The 27,713-nt window shown below is 43.1% G+C and overlaps 1 protein-coding gene across 2 annotated transcripts in view; it reads right to left on the bottom strand.

Annotated features, from left to right (window-relative positions):
* LOC146797468 (protein SSUH2 homolog) overlaps positions 1 to 27,713 on the bottom strand; it is a 121,011-nt gene that overhangs the window by 72,883 nt on the left and 20,415 nt on the right. Inside the window, exons 4-5 of one of the 2 annotated variants that reach the window (XM_085627558.1) lie at positions 15,004 to 15,133; positions 9,083 to 9,143 (exon numbers count right to left, since the gene is read on the bottom strand). In XM_085627558.1, the coding sequence (XP_085483684.1) occupies positions 9,083 to 9,143; positions 15,004 to 15,133 (191 nt within the window). The remainder of the gene's footprint in view (positions 1 to 9,082; positions 9,144 to 15,003; positions 15,134 to 27,713) is intronic. The other variant, XM_085627559.1, reaches the window with a different exon arrangement.

Here is a 27,713-nt window from a genome sequence, read left to right on the forward strand (position 1 = left end):
AGAAGCAGCAATGCAAACTTTCCTCACACAAAGAGCAGAAGAACAGCACTGCAATTAGCTGTCACACAAACACACACACGCCACACCACACACACACAGTACCCCCCACCCCCCATGGACAGGTACAGTGAAGCTTTTTTCACATATAGACAAGTAACAGTGTGGGCAGCTGCTGAGGAAACCAACTTCACACAGTATGCACAGTATAGGTATGAGCTGGGAGTGAGAAGGAATAGCACAGTAAGTAACTGTATTAGCCACCATCTCACAGCTATAAGGTCCAGGAGTGGAAACTTTCCTCACATAATAGTTATGAGACTTGAATAAGTGTTGTAAATCTGTCTTGTACAAAACTTAAAAACCAGGAGCAGCAGCTGTGAGAGTTCCACAAAACATATGCAGCACTGCAGAATGCAGTACATATGCAGTACATATGCAAAGAGGAAGTAATGAGGAGAAATTAAGACATTTCTCCTTGTTGTACCAGCTTCGGGCAGGCACACCTTTTTGGTGCAATGCATGTTTACAGGTCTTCGTAAATTTAAGTTTGTGTCAAAATATGTGGATAGATGCATTGAAACACCCATGTAAGGCCGACCGCACGAAAGATACCACAAGGCAGTGCTATGCGCTGCATTGCCTTTGTTACTTTGTGTTTTACAAAGCCACGCAAAACGGACTTTGCTTCGCTTTTTAAGTAGCACAAAAAGATTTTTGTTTCAGGCTGTACCAAAAAGTGAACCAACCAAGACACAAAATCTTAGTAAATCTGGCCCCTTGTGTCTTCTGAGGTGCGGCCTATTCTTCTTTAGGTCTGGAATCAGAGGCCCTGCAGGGACACTATGAATATCCAGCAGATGAATTCAACAGTTCTTCTGTTAGCATAGAACTTCAGCTGTGCTTTCATTGTAAGCGGGCTACTGTGTCCCTTCCCCCTGAACAGCCATTTTGAATTTACTAAAAATGATAATGACAGTATACTTAAAGGGGCTTTCAGCCAGCTCTCCTGATCCATTGGTCTGGTGTAGTGTCATTCACATTTTGCTTCCACCCACTGCAGCATGCAGCATGGGACAATGGGTCAGCCTACATTATCCACTGGTTAGCTTCACTTTGAGTGACTGCATTTTGCTCTTTCATAAAGAGCACGTCTGCTTGCAAGGTAGTTCCATTGCCTGATTTAACAGTACGCTTTCTAGAAAATGTGAGCACAGGGCACATTCCAGGTTTATTAGTTCCTGTCTCCTGTTAATGCTGTTGTAAATTCCTTTCAGGTGGCCTTTGTCTAGCTGACTTCTGCTCTTTCACAGGACACTACATTGTGTCAATTTGAAATACTTCTTTATAAAGTTATCCTCTTTGTAGTATACACACAGTGAAGTGCGTTTGTAACTGCACTCATGTATGTCATGTTGGTATGTATTCTAATTGAGGACTATAGTTATCCTTGAAAACCCATTTAGTCTGTATATCCTGCTTGTTTGGCTTTCTGGTTTGCTTTCAGTGCTCTTTTATAGAAATCAGTCTTCAATTTGGCAGAGGAATGCATCCTGTACAAGCAGACCCACAATCCTAGTCAGTGTACGTGTAGTACACGCTAAACGTTTACTTGTCCTCACCCTCACATAGCTCGGCGCAGAGCAGTCAGGCTAAACTATAAGGAGGCAATATGTAAAGTATTTGTGCAAACACACATAGTAAGACAGTGAAAACACCACAAAGGTAATTCACACCAGTTTAGAAAAATAGCCAATGTTTATATGAGTAAAACAAGATTAAAACGACAAAAATCCAACATACACAAGTTAAGTTAGGAATTTTGCTAGATTAAATCAAAATGCAGCTGCTAGAAGTCAAAAGCTCCAACTGGCGTTATCTGGTCATGCTTGACCAGGGCAAATTCAAATGTTTAGTCTGACAGTGATGGAGCGTGGGCCAGATACAGGAGTCATGCAGACCTGCTGACAGTACCTTGGATGCGTTGAAGCTTTCAGGACGATACATTAAAAAACGGAGGGAATGCACCGCTGTCGAAGGTGATGCCTCAATTCTGACGTTGGGCAAGATCGTTGATGCGTTGTTGTCAAGAGCGCTGTGCGTCAATTCTGAGGTGCTGATGTCGAAACCCCTGGGCTGTAGGTGATGCGTTGACGCAAAGTCATGCAGGGCTGGGAATGCGTCGAAGTCAGAAGACGCCAGCGATGCGGTGTCTGAGACTCATGTTGCATCGATGATTCTGAGGCACTGTGTCGGCAAAGTCAGGGTTGCATTGTAAGTCGAGGTCATTGCATCACGCAGTCGGTGAGTGGTGTCCATGGCTTTGGTGCAGGCAGCGGCGATCAGCACTATTGCAGGAAAGTGTGCTGGTTCCGAACAAAGCTTCTGTGTCAATGCATTAGTTTCTTGGGTTGCAGCACCAAACACTTGCTTCCAAGGGCCCAGGACTCGATTTGGCACCACTTGGCAGAGCAGGACTAACAGCAGAGGAGCCTTGGTGCCCGTAGCAAAATGTATGTGACGTTTTTGATAGCCCTGAGACTTCAGCAACAGACATCAAGCCCAACAAGCCCTTGGAGAACCTTTAGAGAGTCAAGTCCATTCTCTCACTCCTCGGCAAGAAGCAGCAGGCCAACTCAGCGAAACAAGTAGGAAAGGGGCAGCCATTCCTGGCAGCACAACAGCCCTTCTTTCTTGTTGAATTTATTTATTTATTTATTTATTTATAAGTTTAATATAGGGCTTGATAGACCCGGAGGTATCAGAGCGCTTTACAGAATCGTGGTCTGGCAATACAGTAAAACATACATGAGAGTACAAACAAGGCGAGAATTAAAAATAGAAAATAATAAATACCCAAGAAAAAAAGGGCAGTGCCAAAAACAAGAGAAGCAATTCAAGAGGATCTAATAGACAACATAAATCAGATTAGACAGACTATGGTCATCAGGATTAGATCAGTACACACAGTAAATAGTCCAGTTCAATAATCTAGGAGTTAAAGTATTTTTTGAGGAGAAATTGTTTCGGTTTTTTCTCAAGTTAGGGAAGGAGGGGTTGCATCGAAGGTCACAAGAAAAAGAGTTCCATATGCTCGGAGCATTTCCGTAAAAGGAGCGAGACTTGGTTGTTGATATTTTTAGATTTGGAGTTATGAGTAACAGAGTCTTGGAGCTTCTCAAAGATCTGGAAGACCCCGCTTTCATTAGCTTGTTTTCAAGGTAGTTGGGAGTGTGTGAGTGCAGTGCTTTGTGGATGATGCAGGTAGTCTTGTAAGTGCATCTTCCTTTGATGGGAAGCCAGTTTAGGCTCTTGAGGGCAGGAGTGATGTGTTCAAAACGTTTGACTTCTGAAATCAGCAGGGCTGCCAAGTTAGGAACTGATCTAAGGGGTGCGAGGTGAGATTTCGGCTTCGCCGTGAGAATGGCATTACCATAATCTAGTTTGGTAAGGACCAAGGATTACACCACAGTCTTGAAATCATCGGCAGTAATGAAAGCTTTTGTTTTCTTAATATTTTTAGTGCGCACAGCGCTCCTTTTGCTGAATTTTTGATGTGTTCTTTTATTGACAGGTTTTTGTCCCGGAAGAAGCCCAGGGACTTTGCGGAGTTGGATATAGTGAGAGTGCAATTTAAGGCGTTAAAGTTGTCGAGCCATTCTTGGATTGGTAGGTGGTTGCATTTGGGGGAGAATGAAATTACTTCCGTTTTGATGGGGTTTAGTTTTAGGTGATTAGAGCAAAACCAGGATTGTAGCTCGATCAGTGCGGCGTTAAGATGTTGAATGTCACTGGGTGATTTGATTTTGTAGTAAAGTTGCGTGTCATCAGCATATAGGTGATATTTGATCCCTCTGCTTCAAGATGACCCTCAGGGGTTCCATGAAGAGATTGAAAAGGGAGGGGGATAGAATGGAGCCCTGCGGCACTCCTGGGTTGACCCGCGAGGGTTTAGAAAGACATGAGTTAATTTTGGTTTGTTGCGACCGGTGTTGTAGGCAAGATGTGAACCATTTTAAGACGGTGCCATTGATGCCGAAGCGATACTCAGAATGTCCTCAGTTCTAGATGTGTTCTGAGTTTATTGTATCAGAGGTCCAGTACTTATGCCCATTTTAGCTTTTGAAGTAGGGAGACTTCGAATAAAGGTCTTTGTACTGCACAAGACCCTGCCCTTCCTTGCCCTGGCTCCAGACACACTACAGGGGGGGTATGCAACTCATTGTGTGGGAACAGCCACAGCCCTATTCTGGTGCAAATGTCAGCTACTTCCTCTCACTCTAGCTCTGGAAGACTCACCAGCCTGGTGATGAGCCATCAGGATATGCAGGTCACACCCAGGTTCCCTTTGTGTGTCACTGTCTAGAGGGAATTCACTAAACCCTACTATCACCCAACCCAATTGTGTATTCCTGAGACAGGCAGAGACACAGAATGGTTAAAGTGAGAAAGTGCTAACTTTCTAAAATGTGGCATTTTCAGACCTGCAATTTAAAAAACAACTTCACTAAAATATGAGTTTTTAAATTGTAAGTCCAGAGACACCAATATTCTTTCTGCCTTTTCCCAATTGGAAGTTACACTTGTAAAGTGTTACAAGGCAGCTTCTATGCAAACCTATAGGAAAGATAGGCCCTGCTGTAGTGAAAAATGAATTTAGCAAGTTTTCACTACCAGGACATGTAAAACTCCAAAGTACATGTCTTATCTTTTAAAAACACTGCACCTTGCCCATGGGGCTACCTTAAGGGTGACGTTTTATGTAATAGAATGAAAGGTTTGGGCCGGGCAAGTAGGTAAACATGGCAGGTCAAAATAGCTGTTTAAAACTGCACACAAAGGCCCTGCAGTGGCAGGCCTGAGAAATGTTTTGAAGGGCTACTCATGTGGGTGGCACAATCAGTGCTGCAGGCCCACTAGTAGCATTTAATTTACGAGCCCTATGCACATATAGTGCACTGTACTATGGATTTATCAGTAAATCTAATATAAGTCAATCATAGAGAAAGCAAATGCAATTACGTTTTAGACACAGAGCACATACACTTTAGTACTGGTCAGCAAGGGAAAAAAGCACAGAGTGCTAAAGCCAGCAAAAATGAAGTTCAGCACACAGTCAAACAGGTCAGAACAGAAGGCAAAGCGTCAGGGGAAACCACACAAAAAGATGCCAGGTCTAACATAGACATTAAACTATTCTATCACTAATTGAAGCTGTGATGTTTTTTCTAATTTCTATCTATCTATCTATCTATCTATCTATCTATCTATCTATCTATCTATCTATCTATCTATCTATCTATCTATCTATCTATCTATCTATCTATCTATCTATCTATCTATCTATCTATCTTTGCAACCTTATCTGTCTGTATGTCTGTCTATTTGTCTACCTATTGACCCGTCTGTCTAACTACCAATCTGTCTGTCAGTCTCTCTATATATCTATCAGCCTGTTTGTCTGTCTATGTAATTACCTGTCTATCTGTCTGCCTATCTGTCTACCTGCCAAGCAAACTTTATTCTGTCTGTCTGTCTGTCTGTCTGTCTCTGTCTGTCTGTCTATCTATCTATGCAACCTTCTTTATGTATGCAACCATCTATCAACCTTCACTATTTACCTATCTTTTTATCCTATTTATCTTTTCAACCATCTGTATTTATCTATCTTTGCAATCCTCTCTATTTGTAATAAAGACTTACAAAAAACATTGCAAAGCAAGCAATAGCAAATCCAATATGTCTCACCTATGAGAGAGCTATTGCCATTGGCAATTTCTTTTAGCCAAGTTGTACAACTGTGTGGCGGCTGTTAAGCATGGCTAAAAGTTAGTGGTGTGGCATAGAGGGTAGTGGCATAGAGTGAAGTGCAGTGGCGTAGAGTAGAGTGGTGAGGAATGGAGTGGCGCCTAGTGGAGTAGAGTGGCATGGCGTACAGAAGAATGGTGTACAGTACAGTGGCATAAAGTGGAGTGGCATAGAGTAGAGTAGAGAGGTGTAAAATAGAGTGGCATTAAGTAGAGTGGCATAGATTGGGGAAGCATAAAGTGGAGTGGTGAAGTATAGAGTGGGGTAACGTGGAGTAGACTGGCATATAATAGAGTGGTGTGGAGTAGAGTGGCTTAGAGTAACATGGAGTGGAGTGGCTTACACTGATTTAGAGGGGAATGAAGGGGTTAGAGCAGAATGGCGTAGAGTGGAATGGAGTGGGGTAGAGTTGGTTGGAGTTGTAAGGAGTGTCATAGAATTGCGTAGAGTAGAGTGGTTAATTAAACCATTTATTTTTCAGTTAAAACCTTTGCAGGAGTGCAACCAGACAGTGCAATTCCGAATCAAATTAAGTAGAGTGGAGTAGAAAAGGGTGGTGTAGAGTAGATTGGCATAGAATGGAGAGTTGTACAGTTGCACTGTGTGGAGTGGAGTGCCATTGAGTGGAGTGCCATAGACTGGAGTAACGTGGAGTGGCGGAGAGAACAATTATGTAGATTAGATTGATTTAGAGTGGAGTGGCATAAAGTGGTGTAGAGTAAAGTGGCATAGAGAGGCGTAGAATAGAGTGGCATAGAGTGGAAATGGACTGGAGTAGAGTGGTGTGAAGTAGAGTGGCATCGAGTAGAGTGGCATGGAGTAGAGTGGTGTAGTGTAGAATGGAGTGGCGTGGAGTTGAGTGCTGTAGAGTAGAGTGGCACAGAATGGGTTGGAATGGAGAGGAGTGGAGTGGAGTAGACTAGCGTAGAGTGGAGTGGTGTAGAGAGGAGTGGTGTAGAGGGGTTTGGAGTCTCATGGAGTAGAGTAGAGTGGCATGGAGGGGAGAAGGATAGATGCGAGTGGAACAGAATGAACTTGCATAGATTATAATGGCATAGAGTGGAGTGGAGTGGCATCGAGTACCGTAGAGTGATACTGGTAGAGAGAAATGGGGTAACGTTGCTTGGCATAGATAAGAGTGGTGTAGAATGCTGCAGAATTAAGTAGTGTGGAGTAGACTGATGAAGAGTGGAGTAGCATTGCATACAGTGGAGTGATGTAGAGTATAGTGGTGTAGAGAAGAATGGCATAGAATGAGGTGAAGTGGGGTAGAGTGGCATAGAGTAGAGTGTCATGGAATAGAATAGTGCAGCATGAAGTGGTATAGAGTAGAGTGGTGTGGAGTGATATGGAGTGGCACACAGTACAGTGAAGTGGCACAGACTGGAGTGGCATAGAGTAGAATGTAGTGGCATAGAGTGGCATACAATACAGTGGCATAGAGTACATTGAGTGATATTGTTTGGAGTGGGGTGGTATAGAGTACAGCGGCATAAATAATATGGAATAGAGTGAAGTGACGTAGAGTAGCATGGAGTAGAGTGGTGTAGAGTGAAGTAGACTGAAGCAGATGGGTATAGAATGAAGTGGATTCGAGTGGGGCGGAGCAGAGTAAAGTGACATAGAGTAGAGTAGAGTAGAGTGGCGCAGAGTGGAGTGTCACAGAGTAAAGTGGTTTAGAGTGACATGGAATGGTGTAGAGTAGAGTGGATTGGTGTAGAGTGGAGTACAGTAGCACATTGTAGAGCAGAGCGACATAAAATGGCATAGAGTGGCAAATAGTGCCATCAAGAGGCATTGTGTGCAGTGGGGTGGTGTCAAGTGAAGTGCATAGAGTGGAGTGGCATAGAGTAGAGTTGCATAGAGTGGAGTGGCGAAGAGTAGAGTGGCGTAGAATGGTGCAGAGTGAAATGGAGTAGATAGGCATAGAGTAGCATAGCAAAGTAGAGTGGTGCAAAGGAGAATGGCACAGAGTGGTGTAGAGTGACATAGAGTGGAGTAGATAGGTGTTGAGTGGAGTAAAGTGGAGTTTACTGACACAGAGTTGAATACAGTGGAGTGGGGTACAGTACAGTGGCCTAGAGTAGGGTGGCATAGAGTGGGGTGCATTGGAGTAGAGTGGTGTGGAGTAGATTCAATTGGCGTAGAGTAGAGTGGCGTAGAGTGGCATGGAGTGGCGCAGAGCAGAACTAAGTGGCGTAGAGTGGAGTGGCGAAGTATAGAGTGGCATAGAGTAGAGTGGAGTGGTGTAGAATAGAGTGGCATAGAGTAGAGTGGCATACAGTGCTGGAGAGTGGCATTATGTGGAATGGAGAGGCGTATAGTAGAGTGGCACAGATTTTAGTGGTGTAGAGTTTAGTGGCATGGCGTGGAGTAGAGTGGAGTGGTGTAGAGAGTAGTGGTATACAGTGGAGTGGAGTGCCCTGGAGTAGAGTAGAATGGTGTAGATTAGAGTGGTGTAGAGTGGCATAGAGAAGTACAGTTTTGGGTGAAATCAACTAAAGCGTCAATAGATACAGCAGATATGATAGAAGCAACCTAACTAAGCAGCTGTATGCATGTGTTTGAAGTAGGAAAGCACATTGCTCATCCAGTAATAATACTGAAATGAACCGCTTATTTAAAAAAGACGAGGGAGAATAAAGGTGACAGAAGAACACATGTACTTGGTCAATGCTCCAGGGAGAACCTAGCACAAGAAAGGAAGGGAAGCTAATGGGATCAAGGCAATTGAAAGATTAGAACTGAGAGTCACAAAGTAAACAAATAATGGTATGCTGTGGGTGGGTGGGTTGTAAGTCAACTGAATTGTAAAACAATACGTCTCACAGCCCAGCACTTGCGATGTGTAGGCGAGTCCTAAATAGCATTAGCATTAGCAAAGGCAAGAGGAACCCTGTGCTTTCGGTAGAAGACTTCTTTTGTTGTTCTCTATTTAATTGAGAGAAGAGTGGAGTTCAGAATTTGAAAGCACCCAACTATATTAATGCCATTTGCAGGACTTTAGATTTGCTGATCCTTTGGAACCTATTGTTCTTCGTGGTGGGAACGTCACTATACGTTCCGCTAGCGCCTGAATTAAGTCACGTGTGTACAAGGTTAGGTATGTGGATATATGTCTTTTGAATAATGGAAAATGGGTTTTACATGTAAGTTTAAGTAACTTAGATATAACGACAGACAGATAATTTAACCTGAATACGTGGAATAAAAGACAGAGACAGACAGCAAGCAGTCACACAGACATACCGAAAGAAAGACAGGCAGTTTAGCTCACCATAGTAAGGCTCAAAGTTCCTTTTCAAGGTCCTAGACTCTATGTAGCTTTCCAGGCGATACTAGCAAAAACAATCAAAAATAAGATCTATAAATAACCTCAACAACAAATATCGAAAAATAATTACATTATTGCCTTTGGGAAAAATAAATGAAACAGTATGACTAAACTAATTGCGAATCAATTGTGGCACAACCAAACAATTAAAGAACATGATTGCTGGCATGCGGCATCAGGTAATGGTTTCAGAGATATGTGCATTTTTTTGCAATTAGTTTTGGAACCTCACCGATTACCTAAATGCCCTCATCATGTTTAATATGCATTTCCATAAGTTACTTGATCTAGTGCTTGCTGGTAAGGGAAATTAGGTTGTTTTTGCAGAGGAAGGGCAAATCCTGGATTTTCTTTCACTGGCCAACTTAAAATCGGACCCCAGGAGCCTGATATAAAGTATGACTGATGTGTGACATGTGCTAAAGGTGGCAAATGGCATGCCATCTATTTTGATTACATAGACACCAATACTTTTTAAATTAGGTGGACAAGACATCCGTCACATTTTATGTCAAGCATCCACCGAACTCTAAATCCACCTCTAAGTGTGCAAATGCAAAAATAAATGCAACCAAATTTATCTGGGACTTAGTTGGAAGCATCCAACTATGCTGTATTGCAGTGGCAGGGGTAGCTGTCTGCCATCAGGACCCACCCACCACCTGTGACCTGGACTATTTTTGGCACCGTACTGGTAGTGCAGCATAACACTACAATGGGCGTAGTGTTACGCTGCACGTTCTAAGTCCACTAGGCAGCCAGTGAGTGACCCCCGCTGCGATTGGTACTTTTTCCTGCACAAATGAGAAAAATGTAGCTCATTTGTGCAGGAAATCGACCAAAAGCAAGTACCACCTCCCCCATACAACCCCCCCACCACCCCCACTCCCACCAACACCATTTTGTATTTTATGGTTTATTGACTCCCCTATTCCTCTGTGAGTTGAATCTGTAAGCATTAGCTAAAAATAAAATAAAAAAAGAAAATGTAAAATATGAGTTTAAACAAATGTATCTGTTATAGATGTCTCAGATGTTAACGGTTTCCTTTCATTACTTTTAAAATGGTGTGTATAACCGTAATACATGTGTACATCATGTATACTCAATCTTAAGGAAACTGAAATATATTATTAAAATACATGTAACAAATGCAGCTAGATATTTATTGGATTGCACGCATTTTATGTTTGCCATTCAGAATTATGGGAAGTATGAGGAGCAGAAAACCAGATAAGCCTCTGATATGTTTTTTTAAGAAAAATAATGTTTCAGTTTGTGTGTTTCTTTATTAAACCATTACTGGAAAAATATGATTTGCTGCGTCTTTGCATTTATTAGAATTTCCCTCCCATTATGCTTTTTTACAGTCTTAACTTCCTTTCATGCATCCAGCCAATCATCAGTGAATCAAACAACATTGTGAAAGCACATGAGGGCAGAAGGGGAAAGCAGCATCTATAGAATAACATCAATTCTGTCTTTGCTCCATATGTGCGAAATTGAGCTAAACCGACCCCCCCAAGATGCCAAGGGGCATATCAGCAACACCCGGCAATAATTATCGCTCAGCGCTCTTAGCGTGAGGATAATTATCGCCGGGTAACGTGGATTTTTATTGCTGAGATAGCGTGCTATTAGCAACGCTTATCTCCTCAGCGATAAAAATCCTCACGCTAACTGCCTAACGTGAGATTATCGCTAGAAACCCAGCGATAATCTCACGCAGTGTGGCGTTAGCTTGCTGATAGAGACTCACAAACTTAGCCATGATATCCACCTTCCATAGGATATCATGGCTAAGTCAGTCCTGAAGCAGGCGTAAGGAAAGTAGCGATAACAGGGTTTATCGCTACTTTTCCTGCCGCTATGGAAGCGTGCTATGGTCAAGACCCTCCTTAAAAAACCTAATCTAGACCCAGACAACCCCGGTAATTATCGCCCGATATCCCTGCTGCTGTGGCTGAGCAAAATTCTGGATAAATATGCCAACACCATTCTGGCCAAATTCATTGAAACCACTCACCTACTCGACCCCTCCCAGACAGGATTCCGGCCCATGCACGGGACCGAAACCGCCTTGGTCGCAGTAATGGAGGAAGCCAGAAAGATCTTGGACCGGGGAGGATACGCGGCAATCATCCTTCTTGACCTAAGCGCCGCCTTCGACACTGTTAACCATAATATCCTTCTACACCGACTCACCAACGTAGGAGTCTCTGGGATTCCTTTGGATTGGCTTAAATCCTTTCTTTCAGACCGGTAGTTCCAGGTCTTCGAGGGAGATTTTACCTCCCCTGACAAGCCCCTCGGCTGCGGAGTGCCACAGGGCTCCTTCTTAAGCCCTACCCTGTTTAATATATACATGAGCCCCCTAGCTGAGATCGTCCGCCCTTTTGGAATAAAAATCATCACCTACGCCGACGATACTCAGCTAGTGGTGGCTCTTAATCAATCTTCCACCCCATGCAACAGCATGAGGGACTGCCTCGAGGAGGTGACCAAATGGATGACCTCATCATGCCTCAAACTCAACGGAGACAAAACCGAGTTGATGCTCTTAGGCAACCCCTCCACGCTCCCGATTAACCCATCATGGCCGACCTCTCTTGGCCCTGCCCCCACCCCCAAGGACACAATAAAGAGCCTGGGCATCTGGCTGGACAAGTCCCTCAATTTCAACCACCAAGCAGTTAAACTGTCAGCCACCTGCTTTGGCCTACTCCGGCTCCTGCGGAAGATTCTTCCCTTCTGCCGCCCCAATCACGACAGATAATGGTTCAGGGTCTCATTCTGTCTCGGCTTGATTTTGGGAACGCTCTCTATCTAGGGGCCCCTCAAGCCACCCTGCGCAAGCTTCAGACTCTTCAAAATTGCGCCGCCCGAACTTTGCTTCTGATACCCCGTAGACTCTCCATCAAACCCGGCCTAAGGAACCTCCACTGGCTCCCGGTCAGGGAAAGGATCGATTTCAAGGCCCTATGCATCGCTCATCGAGCCTTCTGGAAAACCGGGGCTGTCATCAACCACCCACTGATCACCCCCTACAAACCCACCAGACAGCTTAGATCAGCCTCCTCCTTCCTCGCTTCGGTACCCAGGATTAAGAGGACCAGGTGTGGAGGCCGCTCCTTCTCCTATAACGCGGCCATACTATGGAACTCCCTCCCCCTTCCTCTACGTTCTGAGCCCAACCTTCTGCGGTTCCGTAAGCAACTAAAAACCCTGCTTTTCAATAGATCAGAATAAATCCCTAAACCCACTACCTACATGCTTGGTCCGTAGCGCTACGACGCCTCAGGGTAGCTACCGCGCTCAATAAATGGTCTTTTCATTTCATCCCTGTGCTTCTGAAGTGCCGCAGCGTGGCGCAGCCAAACGGCTTGCGGTGCCAAGCTGCGGCACTTCCTGTAGATCTGCCCCAGAGTGTGCTAAGCACCATGTTGGGAAGAATACAAAGAAACAGGGCATAAGGGGGCAGGGTGAAGCTACCCTGACCCAGGCCCTAGTGGTGCCCCTCCCCCACAAAACACACTTTTGTCATAGGATTCATGGATCCTGAAGCTTCCTTGGGTTCTGCCAATGACTAAAAACAATACACATTTTTTTAACTTAAAGTACTAATGCAATGTTTGAGCAACAGCCACATGTGGGGGCTTAGATGCATACACTGAGGTGGGATCAGAGCATGGTCCAACAAGGCTAAAGGATGTGCACAATGGGGGAGTTGGCTGAATATGGTAAAAAATAGAGAAATTCACTTAAAAACAAAGATTAAAGTGACATTATAATTCCATATAGTATGAAGATCTTCCATGATGTTTAAAAACAACCCAGACATTTACACACACACACATGCACGCACGCCCGCACTCGCGTGCACGCGCACACACACACACACACTCTCTCTCTCTCATCTCTGTTTTGAAGGTCTTAAAACATGGTTATTTTACAGAATACTGCACCCTCACAATCCACACTCTTTTCCCTTTCCACTGAACTTTAAGCCCCCTCATGCGCTTCTTCCCACTTAATGATTAGCATGATATGCCAGAGTGATTGGCGGAAAACCTTAAGCTCACCTCTCCCAAATCTTACATGACATCCCCCATGACATCTCAAATGACATTCTGATGACACAGTCCGATAGACTTTGTGGATTTGCAGTAATTCAACACTTTAGACCTGTGAACACTTTTCTATTCATCTAAATGGGGTTTTCCCTTTAGAGAATTGACTTAATCCACAATTGTAAATGAGGAGATAGACAGGTATATGTATACTATTGAAACGCATATTGGAGGCATTTACTATTGAAGCACACATTGAAGGCATTGGGCCTTTGGTTGGGCCCTATGCGGAACACATCCATGGTTAAGTAGAATATTATTCAACAGTCTTCAATGCCTTACTATCTTCAGAGAAGGTCTGGAAATAAAAATCCAAACCTTATAAACATTCTTGCTACATAGAATTTGTCTATACTACTTTAATACAACCATTTATATGGGCAAGTTCCTAGATATGCCCTGGTGGATAATCTGTTCTCAAAAGAAGCTTAGCCTTTCTTTGAGATTTTTTTGGAACAGACTTCGGCGTTAAACCTCAACCTGCTTTCAAACATAACTCTGCAACTCACAGCAGATGCTCTCAGTCCTTGCCTTTTTTAACATGGAGTAATAGTTGTGCCCAAAATGTTAGTGATTTATAAACTGGCCACCAGATACCTTTCAACATTGAGAATCACACTTGCTTGTCTCCTGTGCTTATTCTATTTCCATGCTATTTCCCCACATGTGTACACTCAGTAACTCAATGCTTAATATGACTATCACATCATCAGTGAAGTCTTCAGTGATGTCATCAATTATGTCAGTTGAAGTGTCATCTCTGATATCATAATTGATGTAATTTAACATGTCAGGAGTGATGTAAAATATGATGTGCATGGGAGGGGTGCAAATTATACTTAGCTCAGGAAACTCTAACTGGAGATTTTAATTTGTTTTTATTTTTAAACATCATAGCGTATCTTATTTCACCACCTCACTAAACATCACTGTACCCTTTTATTGTTTTAGTAAATTTCTAGTTTTTTTTATATAATCTAAGAATTTATCACCATACCTAACTGTAACATCAATTTAACCTTTGTTTATTTTAGTGAATTTCTGAGGTTTTTTCTTCAATTATGGGAATATCTTATTACCATACATAACTATAAGGACACATTAAGTAGTGGTTGATGACAGCTTTTCTGCCTTGCGTCCTAAGACATGTCAATTTTCAGTTAAAATCAGTTAAAAAAGTCAATATGCTAAACTTTTGCTCCATTCATGTTGCAAAACATCTATTGTAGCATACGCCGCTGTTCTAAATGCAACACCTGATGTGCTGTGATGGAGGCAATTAATGTCATTAAAGCTACACTGCCATTTGACCCTCACAAAGGTATTCCTTTAATTTGGGTATCATGTTAGGTGCTTAACTTTTTCAGTAGCTCGGCTTGCTGAGGAACAGAATATGTGCATGATACTGATGATACCCGAATCACACACCCGACCTGATTCATCCCTATATTAAGTTAACCAGCATAGAAACCCAGAGCTGAATTCAGAAAATGGGACATTAATAGTGAACAGCCAATTCCCCTTACTTATTTACAAACCCCTTGTGCCGCCTGTACGTCACTTTTTCCCATATTAAAAAAGGCGCACCGATGCGCCTAAGTCTGTCACGGAGGGTTCTGACAATTGTATACATTTGCAGTTGACAGAATGAGTTGGAACGTCCCCAATCTTCTCTCCCCACTACCAAACCCCCACCCCCACACATGCACACACAGCCATGCACATTAATTGTACCCTGTAAATGCAGAACGGCTGCAGGTTTTCTATCACCATGTTCACCGCAGGCGATGTCCTGTAGCAGCACTTTTTTTCTGCATACTCCACCAGAGCTTGCTTAGCAGCCTCTTCAGAAATGGCTGGAGTACTAGAAACATATAAAACATAGAGTCTTTATTAGAGATTTTTAGGTGTTTGTGAAGATTCAGGGTATTTACTTATAATGCATCTTGGAAGAAGACTCTGATTGAAGAAGTAATTCTGCCCCCCATGCCCCTTGAGAATGGATTAGGCAATCTCATAAAGTTTATTGATTTGTCTCGGATGTTACTTTTTAAGTTTTACTGATTAAGGGCACATTGAAGCAAACGTGAGGAAATTATGGGTGTTCACTACAGCCCATGGGGGTAATTATCTTACTCTCTCCTACCATCTCTCCCACTGTGGGCAGCCATATTTGAAGGCAATATCCTAGGTATCCGCTGGCATTCAAAGCACATTTTCAAAAAGAGACCATATTTAGAGATTGTTAGGAGAATGTGCCAAAAAACTCAAGGAAAGTCAAAGAAAAAAAGCTTCCCTTAACAGCTGTTAGCACCAAACCAGCTTTGAAATAAACACACAAATTACTCAGTTCTGCCTTTCATGTTTGAACACTTTGGTGCTGATTGCAAAAAAAAGTATTTTGGATACATAAAAGAGAAACTACAGGAGTTCTCTGTTACATATTCTTACAGGACTTCATGATTCGGCCTGAAACCTTCAACTTCCTAATAATAAAAGTGCAAAGAAGGCACAGACCTTTCTTTTTGTACCAATTGTATGTGGATGTTCCTTGAATATTCTCATTTTATTCCACGTTTAGATGTTTTGGGGCCAGTTCACAAAGGCACCAGGAGTACACTGGTCAGTGCTTAATTTGAGCTGGTGCTTTCGGGTGCTAAGCACTGGCACTTAATTGGTTTCCGGTGCTCGACACCTGCACCTAATTGTCAAGACCATACATAGAACAGTTTACCACATGGTGGCGCTGCTCATCTAATTTAGAGATGAGCAGAACAAGGGTTGTTTAGGAATGCAATATACATTAAAATTGCTAATACCTGCTTCCCCAACCATTCCTCTAGCTTTGGGGACCTGGAATAATCTGAACTGTCGCATTTACATGCAAGCGAGATGGTTAGTAGTTATTTTGGAAGCGAGAGATGGTTAGTAGTTGTTTTGGCAGCAATGACAAGGGCGAGGGGTGGTGCAAGCTGCAGTTTCCTCCTGGTCAGCCCTGGCACTTAATATTTTACAAATTAAGCACTGACACTGGTACGTGCACTGAAGTGCTTCTGTGAACCAGCACCTGCATCCCTTATCCTCTGCTTGACCTTAGGATCCCAATTTAACTTTATCAATAATTAAGGCTCCATTCTAAAATTCCTAGTTGTTTTTTACATCAAATTTTTAATGTACATTTTCGGAAAGTGTTCCCCTTCTACACGGAGGGCGCTATACAGATGATGAACCACTGGACTGATGCCATTACATCAATATGGCCACTAAATCCACAGCAACTGCATTTTTTCAGGCACATAAATGTAAATTGAAGAATTTATTTAAATTTAATTCAAATTAGAAAAGGGTTAGGTTTATGGCGATGTATTCAAATTAATTTGATTAACTAGAGTGAATTTCTTGATGTTTAATTAAATGTAAATTAATCACAGTTTGGGGTTAAAGCTAATAATAAAAGTACATTATTTTAATTTCACTTAATAAAAAAATAGTGATAGTATTGGTGGTAGGGTAACCTTTTCAAATAATATGATTTATTTTAATTTGGGTAAAGTAAAATAATTATTTAATTATATTTAAGTTACTGAGTGATTGGGGTTAATTATTATATAAATTGCATTAAATTTGAATGAAATAATTAAATTGTCGGTTGGGTTTCAAAATAGGATGGGTTATATTTACTTTGTATTTAATATAAATGACACAAATAAAAAAATTAAACATTATGGTTAACAATTTAGTAAATTAAATTAAAAGCTTAATCGAAAATACTTTCATAGTGGTCTGGGTTATGGTTGCTGATGAAAATAAATATAATTTTTCAGACTGGAAAACATGGCGGCCGCAGGGTAGGCGGTGCGCGCGTCAGCTATTGACCTCCCTGAGCCCCCGTGGAAAGTGTGCAGTTACTGGCCCCACAGCGTTTTCTTGATGCGGAGGTCTTTTCTGTTGGAAGGACGCCTGTGAGAAACTTTCTTCTTTTCTCCTACCGCCCATCTTTCAGCTCGCTTGCGGCACAAGATTCGGAATGTCTGACGTGGTGTTAATGTGTGTCGGCTCGAGTCTGAAGTCTCCCCCACCTCTCCTCTGCGGTGGAAGCAGGCAGCCGTGGAGCTTAGGCGCGGGCGTAGGGCGGCGGCTCGGGGGCTCCTGAGGGGGAGTTCTCGAGGTCTGCGAGGCGAGGGTCATCTAAAGGAGCCCACAGAACCAGAAGAAGATACGGAGGACAGAGCAGTAAAGGCAAGAGAAACTGTAGGTGTAGCGGGCGACCTCCACCTATTTTCGGACAACAAAGGATTGAGCAGTAAGGAGGGGGTACAGGCGGGGGGATTTGGGTCACCAAAGGCCAAAAAACCTACCAGTGGTACATTTCCAGAGAGGGGAGGCAAGAGTAGAAGGCGGGGGAAGGGCCCCACGAACAGCGCCCCTGCGGAAAAGCTAAGTGTGGGTCTCAAGGCGCCTCAACAAGCTACCTTAGAAGCTTTTAAGGCTTCAGAGGTACCGGAGACAAAAAGAGGTAAATGATTTACACTCCTCAAGGCCAATGCCAGCTCTCAGTTAGCTGGAAGAGGTAGTAAAAGGGAGATACGTAAAGGTGCGATCCGCATAACTCCCTCGCTGCTTTCATATTTCAGGGTGCGGCCCCAAATTTTAGACATCCAACTAGGTTTAGAGGCAGTCGGTGACCTAAGTGAAACCCCGGTGGGAGCTATGAGCAGCAATAAAAATGCCGATATTGCCGATAGTGATGAGATAACTAGTTTGGCCGACCCCCCTGGACTAGGACCCACAATGGATGTTTCAGCAGTAGGTTCGGGGACCATATTGGACCCCGGGGGCCTAGATCACCCCGTGGAGCACTCTGTGGAAGTTGGGGCGGCCGCCACCGCAACTAAGGGTGATCCCACTGGTGAGGGAAAAGAAGATGGTGGTGCATTGGAGGTACTTTTGAACGCTATGCGGCAGGAGATAAGGTGCGGCTTTGCGGAATCAAAAACTAATCAGAGCGAGATCAGGGCTGTATGTGAGACTCTCGAGAAGAAGGTTGATGGACTCTCTGAGAGAACAGAGTATCTGGAAAATTCGGTAGGGCGACTAAAATCTAGTCTGGAGTTGGCAGAGAGCAAGATCCAATCCCTGCGAAAGGAAGGCGATGTTGTGAAGGAGAGACTTGAGTCCTTGGAGAACTACTCTAGAAGGAACAATCTCAGTCTTCTGAAAATACCAGAGGGGAGGGAGGGTGGTGATATCAAGGCATTTGTGGTGGCTTTAATAAAAGATTCATTTAATCTCGATGAAACGACGGAAGCTCTCGAGAGGGATTTACAGAGGATACACAGAGACCCTTTCCGCCTCAACCCCGGGAGAGTAAAACCAAGAAAGATCTTGGTGAACTTTCTCACCTATACCCTCAAGGAAAAAATACTGAACCTAGCATTAAAAGCGAAATCAGTAAAGGCTACAGATTTTTCTTTTGAAATCCGGTCAGATCTGTCTAAAACCACATTAGATAGACAGTGGGAGCTAGGTCAAAAAATTGATAAGTTTAGAGCAGCAGGGGCAACAGTACAGATGAGGTTCCCTGCCATCCTGAGGGTGATGTATAACAACAAAATGCATAATATCCGAACCCCTCAGGAGACAGATGAGCTAATAGCTTCCATTAGTCAGCACTCATGAGAAGGGAACTGATCGGGTTTCCGATTTGGGTTTTTTCTTTTTCTCCTTTTCCTCTTTCTCTGTCCTCTTAGGGGGTCAGGCTTATCACTCGGGTTAAAACGAAAATGACAAGGTAACTAAATAGAGATTTTAGGAATAATACCTTCAAAAGGCTTGACTAGAAAAAATCGTATAAGGTCAGTCTGAAAAAGCTACCAAGTCAACTGAAGGTCATGCTGTGGGGGTCATAAATTACTAGATAATCAAAGAGAAGAGGGAGAAGTAACAAGAGAAAACAACTCAAAATAGGGGGGAGGGGGGAGAAAGGGGGGAAAGGTCTATATGGAAAGGAAGGAAGAGGAAGAAGGGGGAGAAAAAAAAGGAAAGAAAGGAAGGGGAAAAGGAAAAAAAAGAGAATGGGGAGGGGTGATTGAAGAGGAGGGGAGAAAAAAGAAAAAAATTCCAAGAAATTTCAATAAAAAAAAGGTGATAAACACGACGTTAAGTCAATTTGGGCTCTATCACCATGGAGTCCCCCCCCCCCCGCATCGATCCCACCCCGTCACTCTGACATTCTTCATGCTCTCTCTGCCATCTCTTTGGTTTCAGTAGCTAACTTGATATCAAGGTGGTGGTAAGCCGGTTCCTTCTTTAATAGGCTTTGTGGGGGTTCAGGGGATGGCCTGTTCCTGGCGCAAACTGGCGACACACCTGGCCAGTACTAGTAAGGAAGGGTTTTCCAGGGGGGGGGGGGAGTTAAAAAGTCCTCATAAGTTTGTCTCAGTTATCCCTATATTATGCAAAAAAGCTTTTGACCATGTTCAGGTTAAGAGATGTCGATCGGTTTACTTTAGAGAGGCTGGTTCCGTAGGCAGAAGGACAGGAAGGACAGGAAGGACAGGAAGGGACAATGCGTTATGATTGGGTTGCAGTTTTTATCCTGGAATGTTAATGGCTTGCGTGTGAGGGCCAGGAGATATAGAATCTTACAATACTTGAAAGACTCCCCCGCGCAGGTCATTGTCCTCCAGGAGACACATCTACTCAAACATGAGGTGAGGGAAATGCCTAAGAACCTGAAGTGGGTGGATACATTTATGTGTACGGACCACAACGCTAACATACGTGGGATCCTTATAAGATTTAAAAGGCAGATCCAAGCCCAGATTCTGGAACAGAAGGAAGATCTCAGCGGAAGATGGCTACTTGCGAAAGTACAGTTAGAAGGGCAAGTGTATATTCTAGTGGGTTATTATGGCCCGAACCAAGACGATCCGTCATTCCTGAATAAAATTCAGAACCATCTGATTTCATGCCAAGACCCCATAGTTTGGGTGGGAGACTTTAATATAGTCTTAAACCCCAAGCTCGACAAATCTTACAATTCAAGAGCATTGACGCCTTCTAAATCTAGGCAAACACTTATAGCTATAATGTCGAATCTGGGGTTGGTAGATGTATGGAGGCAGAGATCGGGTAACATACTAGGGGTTTCCTTTCATAATTATAAGTATAAACACAAGTCAAGAATTGACTATGCTTTTTTTAGCCACAAGCTGAAAGATGATCTGAAGGAGATAACATATATCCCTTCTCACCTGTCTGATCACCCGGCCATCTCTTTTACCATATTACATTACCAGCAGATCAAGCACACCTCTTGGTCTTTTGACCGGATGATCCTGCTTGAAGAGGTAGAAATCTGCTTCCTCGTTTCTGAGGTAAGCACATTTCTGAAAATCAACCTAAACTCGGCTTCGATAGCCATGGTATGGGAAGCATTTAAAGCCTTCCTAAGAGGCTGCATAACAAATAGAGTCTCATATAGACGCAAGGCTTATAGGACACCAATTACTAACATAGAGCAGGAGCTTAGGCAGGCAGAGCAGAAAGGTGGCCCAGGTTCGGTAGAGGATCAGGAGAAGCGGGTAGCGTTGAAGATAAATCTTGAAAATTTACTTCAGGAAAGGGTGGCCAAGAGATGGGAGGCAAGTAATTTGTCACACTTTGAGTATCGAGAGGCGGCAGGAAAAATTTTGGCTTGGAAAATAAAAGCAGATCAGGCCAAAAAATACATTAAGGAAATAAAACTGGAAAGGGAAGCTAAGGCCAGAACCTCCACCTCAGAAATAGGGATCGCCTTTCAGGAGTTCTTCCAAAACATCTATAAGGAAGACATTGTAGATGACCCAACGGCCAGGGAGGCTTGGTTAGACAAGGCTCATCTGCCCACCCTTTTGTCAGAACAGCGTGACCATTTGGAGACTAAAATATCAGAGGTGGAAGTCAGTAACGCTATCAAACAATTGAAGCGAGGGAAGGCGGCTGGCCCGGATGGCATACCAGGGGAAGTGTATGGTGCATTAGGTCCAGTTATAGTTCCAACTCTGACTGCCCTCTTTAATGCCATATTTCTTGAAGGCACGGCCCCGCCAGAATCGTGGAACGAGGCAACGATAGTGCTGATCCCCAAACCTGGTAAGGACCCGGCTGTTTGCGGGTCCTATAGACCAATCTCGCTCCTAAACGTTGACTATAAGATCTTTGCAGTTATCCTTTCGAGAAGGTTGGGGAACGAGATTGGCTCAATAATCCACCAGGATCAGAAGGGATTCATAAGGGGGCGACAGTTGGCAGGTCTCACCCACGACCTGGTTGGAGCCATAGACATTGCTTCTACTTTTTCTCTCCCTTTGGCCATTTTTACCCTGGATGCTACCAAAGCATTTGATAGGGTCCACTGGCCCTATCTGGCCGCGGTATTGAAAAGGTTCAATTTAGGGGAGAATTTTTGTCGAGTCACCACGCTTCGTTATAAGGATCCAAGGGCTAGACTTCTGGTCAATAGGGCTCTCACTGAGCCTTTTAAGATTACTAGGGGTACCAGGCAGGGCTGCCCGCTTTCTCCCCTCCTATTCAATATGTACATTGAACCTTTCGCTCAAATCTTGAGAGAGGAGTATAACATCCCCTCTTTTGAGTTTGGAGGATGGGTTAAGCGGATAGGACTATATGCGGATGATATCCTTATTTATACAACTGACCCTGTGCAGGCCTTCCCCATTATCATCAAATGGGCTAAAGAATTCGGGCAGATTTCGGGGTATGAAATCAATGAAGGAAAGACAGAGGTAATGACATGGAATATTCCAAACCCGAAGTTGGTAGTCACTCCATCTATGCGCTACCTGGGAATTAGGATCACCCAGGAGATTGGTAATATAGCACATACCAATTTGGATCAGGTTTTTCGAAAATGTCGGGCGTTATTAAAAGCTTGGGCCTTTCTCCCATTGACAATACTTGGGAAAGTTATTTAGTAAAAATGTCCATCCTTCCCAAGTATACATTTATTTTTAATACTATCCCTCTAGCTTTTGAGTTTAAGCAAATTCAAAAATGTCAGCAAGATATAAATTCATTTGTTTGGAGTTATAAATCAACCAGACTGGCCTGGAAAAAACTGAAAAGAAGGAGGGAGAAGGGGGGGCTCACATTGCCAGACATACAATATTATGCCTAGGCCTTTCAGCTGTCATACTCCAGGATGTTGCTGAAATCTCCATCAAGTTCATCAATCGGTAGAATGTTCAAGGCTATGTTGAATGGGGCGGATCTGCCTCCTGATGGTTTTTTATTTAAATTCGGGGACCGGAAGTTCTTTAAGAAGGTGAGGTTAAAGACCCTACAATCATTGGCAAAAGCTTGGAAGTTGATTAGAGATAGAATAGGGTTGCCCTATTTTTCAAGTTTCGCCCCAATTTGGGATTCCCCGGGGCTCCCTCCCTGTCTGAAGGATAGTCTCGCAACTCCCATAAAGGAGGCAGGGATAGTAAGATGGGGACAGCTGCTAGTGGGAGGGGCACTGGTAGGTTGGGAGGAGTTATATGAGAAGGTCGGCCCAACACTATCGAGATTTAAATATATGCAGCTTGTTAGCTGGTCCCGGGAATTGATTAGGAAAAGGATGCATTTGGGGAGGAGCAGCATCCTGGAAGAACAGTTGGTAGAGAGACAAGAGGGGGGGAAAGAGGTAGCTTTCTGGTATTGGGCTATTCAGGAGGAGGTGGACGGGGAATTCCCTTTACCCGATGAGCAGTGGGGAGGGGTCATGGGTATGCAGTGTGAGGACCTATGGATAAGATCGTTCACTCTCCTGTATAAAGTGGTTAAGCCGGCTTGGCTGAGGCGGAATCATTTGTTTACTGTTCATCGAGCCTATTTATCCCCCAAAGGCTATCCAAATTTCAGACTAGAAAATGCTGTAATAAGTGCAATCTCCCCGCAGCCTCCGACGTCCACATGTTTATGGACTGTCCATTTATCAACACCTTTTGGGAGGTAGTAAAGACCACTTTGAACTCTATTCTTAAGATTTCCGTTTCGGTCACACTGCCGTTAATAATATTTGGCGTGGACGATAATATCACGGGTCAAGCAAAGTGCTTTTTATTCTATGCAATTCTGCTGACCAGACGTCAGATTTGCAAATTTTGGGTCGACCAGAAGGCACCATCGCACGCAGGCTGGCTAATGTCCTTATATGACACATCTAATGTGGACTTGGCCAGATCATGTCGTGAACGTAACCTCACCTTTTGGAACGTGCTGGCTCAGTGGAAGTAGAAATGCTCGGCAGGTCTTCCGGGGTTTTTTTTCTTTTTTTTTTCTTCCCTTGTCCGATGATTATGCCATTATACTCCAAGGTTCCTTGGTGGTTCCGTCCGAAAGGCTGTTCAAGTCTAGATGGAGTAGCGAGAGGATTGGTGTGCCCTCTCGTTCGTTTTTTTTTTTCCTCCACATATAACATTCCGGAGAACGTCTTTCGCCAGTTCGTATCTTCTGGTGTCCGGGTCTAGGAGATATTCCTATCTAGTTCCCGACGACATCCAAGGTGATTGGCGTTTTTTTTTGGGGGGGAATGTGGGGTAGGCAAATGAGGACACAAAAAATAAAACAAAAAAAAGAAAATAAATATAATTTTTTCAAATGCGATAAATAAATGCAAGGGTTTAACATTTAATTAATTTAATTCCACATAGAGAAATACACGTTTATGTTAATGGCTGACATAGTTAGGGTTTGCATGAGGTTCCATTTAATTGTATTTGATTATTGCAAAATTAGATTATTTTGCGTAATTTACATTTTAAATATTTTATATATATCTAATTTAATATATTAAAATAATCCAATTGAATATATGTGGATTAATTTAATTTATTGTACAATAATTGTGCATTAAGGTACTGGATACTTAGATTTTATAGATTAATTAAATTTAATAAAAAATACATTAAATTAAATTAAATACTTATAAACATTTAGGGGCAGTGAGGATTGGCATTATCAGTTACAATCACTAAATTCATTAAAATGCTCCTTTGTTAATTAATAAGTCAATGTAGAGGTCAGGGTCCCTCAACAGAAGTGGACATTGCAGTAGTAACATATAGTCATCTTTCTTGAGGACTCTGTGCCTTGTGCCTTGAAATGCAGGGGCTTAGAAAGAAATGGAGATAAGTTACATGGCAGGCCCAGCTGGTTACAATGACCCCACCTCAAACCCTCCCCGGATATTGTTCTCTCCCCCTTTAATTTTTCTTTAAATGAACAGGTCAGTCCAGCAGGTTACTTGTGTGGTCCTGGTTTTACTCCTCCATGAGGTAAAATTACTTAAGGATCAGGCATGGGATATGGTCACAAGCGTAGCCCATTTCCCACTGATGTCCTTCTATTGCACAGCATGGAGACTATCTGCTCATGGACACCTCAGCATCACATTCCCCCATCCCCTTGTACCCAATTACTACCTTGCATAGAGCAGGTGGTAAATAGAACCATTAAACCCCAGGGAATTTGCAGAGTTCCCTTCAGTAAAAACTAGGGGCCAAATTTATCAAGGTTTTGCATTGCCCTTGCACCAAGCAATGGTTGGCAAGGGCGACGCAAAACCTAAGTGAAATGTATCAATACACTAAAGGCCACCTTGCTTGGCCCTGCGTTACTCTACGGCAGGGGGAGTTCCATGAATAGAGCTTGGGTGCTCCCATGCATCCACCCCTGGATTTTGGCGCATTCTCAGAGTTACCATTAGTGGTAGACCTGGGAATGTGTCAAAATGCTTCGCCTCCCTAAGTGAGGCGTAAAAAGGAGAAATATCTTTATTTCTCCTCGTTTTTACATGTTTCTACATGTGCTGAATTCTGTAGGTGTCCATTCCTATACAAAAACTATCACGCCTACAATGCAGGCACCCCTGCACCATGACACAAAAGTGCTTGCATTGGCGCTAGGCAGCCAAAAGCGAACCAGCGCTAGGAAAGGACAGGAATGCGCCGTATAATGGCAAATACAGCACATTCCTGTGTGTTAATCCTAATACAGTTCACTAAATTTGACTGCAGGAGGCAGTAGCACTTGTCTGTCTTGTACTGGTGTGCATGTTTGTCCTACCTAAACAGAAGCATGATAGAGATGGGCAAAAATACATGCTTCAGAATTCAATGGAGTTGAAAAGCGAGGTGTAGTTAAACCAAAAGGTTTGGAGTTTAGAAAAATCTGACTTTTTCAAGTGCCAAGAAAAGAACTATAAGTACAGCATGTGGTATTATTGTCCGGATTCAGGCTGATAATGTTAAAATGCTTGTTAGGATGCACAAGTGTGACATACATTTTTCACTTAAAGAACAGCAGCAGGTGCTTAAAAAGTGAGCTACATTAATTGCACCTATCAAACAAAATGTGTGATTACTACTTGTGTAATATTATAACACTTGAATATCGAAATTGTTAATAGCATGTCCTGTATTTATTGAACCAGTCGTCGCATTCCCCATTTCTCTCATCTGTGCCATTTTGCAGTGTGTTACATGCACAATTCCACAAAATATAATTTTCCCTTGAACCTCAAACCTTCTCTAAAAGACTGCTCATGCATGGAACATGATCAAATTCAAGAAACTGCAGGAGACAAATGTGCCAGCCACTAACTGACAATAAACATGTGTCTCCTCACATGACTAAAACACTAACTCTGGACCAGATTTACAAACATTTTGCACTGGGTTTGCATCACAAATGTGACACAAACCTGCAATTTTTTTCCATTAACTTTCCAGCGCAAAACGTGTTTGACTGTAAGTGAAGCAAAGCACTGCTTTACGTAACCCTGCGTCAAGGGGGCTTTCCATGGGTGGCACATGGGCGTTCCTGTGCAACCACTCTTGGGTTTTTATGCAAGACCGTACTTACTAACCATAGTAGACGAAACAGTATCTCCACTTGAAATTAGGTATTAACAAGGAGAAATGCCAATATTTCTTCTACCTTTTCCCACTTTGCATGTCTGCTACGCTGTACAGCACACATCCAATGTGAGAAAATATTAAGGGTGGGCGGAGTTTGTGGAGATCTGCTCTGTGGAATTCCGTGAAGTGACAAACTCTGCCAAGCTACGCGTAGTTCCGTGAGCGGCGGATTGGGTGACCTAGCGCTGTTCGCACTGATTTTTAGTGCGGGGTGTTTGTTTAATGCTGTAAAATCAGTGCGAATGGAATCTCTCACAGTGCAAGAGGGCGCTGTTTCTTTTTGCCACTCAAGTAAAAGTTCTACGAGTGGCAGCTTCCTCAGCGTGAACGGAAGGTTTCTCAACGCTAGCTGTAGTGACCATCCACGACCACTCGCTTTGAGAAATCTCGCAGGGAAGTGGTCTAGCGGTCCAACTTACTAATGGCGATGAGGAAAAAACTCTGCTCCATGTAACTCCGTGAGCTCCGCAGAGCACCGGATGCGAAAAACTCCGTAAACTCCATGAACGGAGCGGAATTTACCGCCCAGGCTTAGAAAATATAGAACGTTACTCTAAGCATAGTACTTCCAGCACAAAACCTATGCAAGATTCACACAGACACTTTTTCACTATGGCACAAATGTATGTGTGTGACGCTCGCAGCTTGATTGTACGCCTGCGCTGGGGTGAGAGCATGATAGTGCACTATCTCTGTAAATGTGGCACTTTCCTGCTCTCTCCCTGTCACGCAACGCAGCACAACAACTTGGGGGTCTGCACTGTGTTGTGTGACAGTTTTGTAAGTCTGGGCCATGGTCCCTACAAAGTAGCATGCTTTTTGTTTGCACAAGTGTTCCAGCGCCTCGTTAGGCAAAGTAGGCACTATCAAAATAACCATTCCCTTCCAACTGTTACCACAAGCTTCAAGTCAGGTGTCAATCAGAACATCGCTCTGTAATATTTTGGAAGGTTGACCCTCTTGAACAAAAATGTATTTTTGAGGAACCCTTTGATTTTACGGGAAATACTTAGATGTCAGTAGCATTGGCAAATGTTGTTCTTAGGCAACACGTGCTTTGTGCAACAGAGTTGAGAAACGTGCACAGCAATCTGAACAGTGAAAAGGCATCAGAAAAAAAGATTTTCTAAATCTTTGGCAATAGCCTTATTCAAGTTGGGGGCTGGGAGAGAAAGGGTAAATGTCACTGTAGAAGAAAATCAATATATGTTCCGAGAATCAGACACTTCTTTTTCCTGCTTTAAGCTCACTATTATTTCCTTCAAAAATGAGCTAACGAATATGAAAATAGAAAATCATTAACTCTGCAGAGTTCATAGGTTTCTTTTTTTAATTAAAATTGAAGAATCTTTCCAACTTGTTACCAGAAAACTGCAATTAAAATCTCAGGAAATATGCAGAGTCCACATTACAAATGCTCGCTGACTGCAAGTCATGCGTCAATCAGCAACCACATGGCAAAGCCAATAGTTCTGT

The sequence above is a fragment of the Triturus cristatus genome, chromosome 9 (assembly GCF_964204655.1).
Source record: "Triturus cristatus chromosome 9, aTriCri1.1, whole genome shotgun sequence".
NCBI classification, from domain to species: Eukaryota; Metazoa; Chordata; class Amphibia; order Caudata; family Salamandridae; genus Triturus; species Triturus cristatus.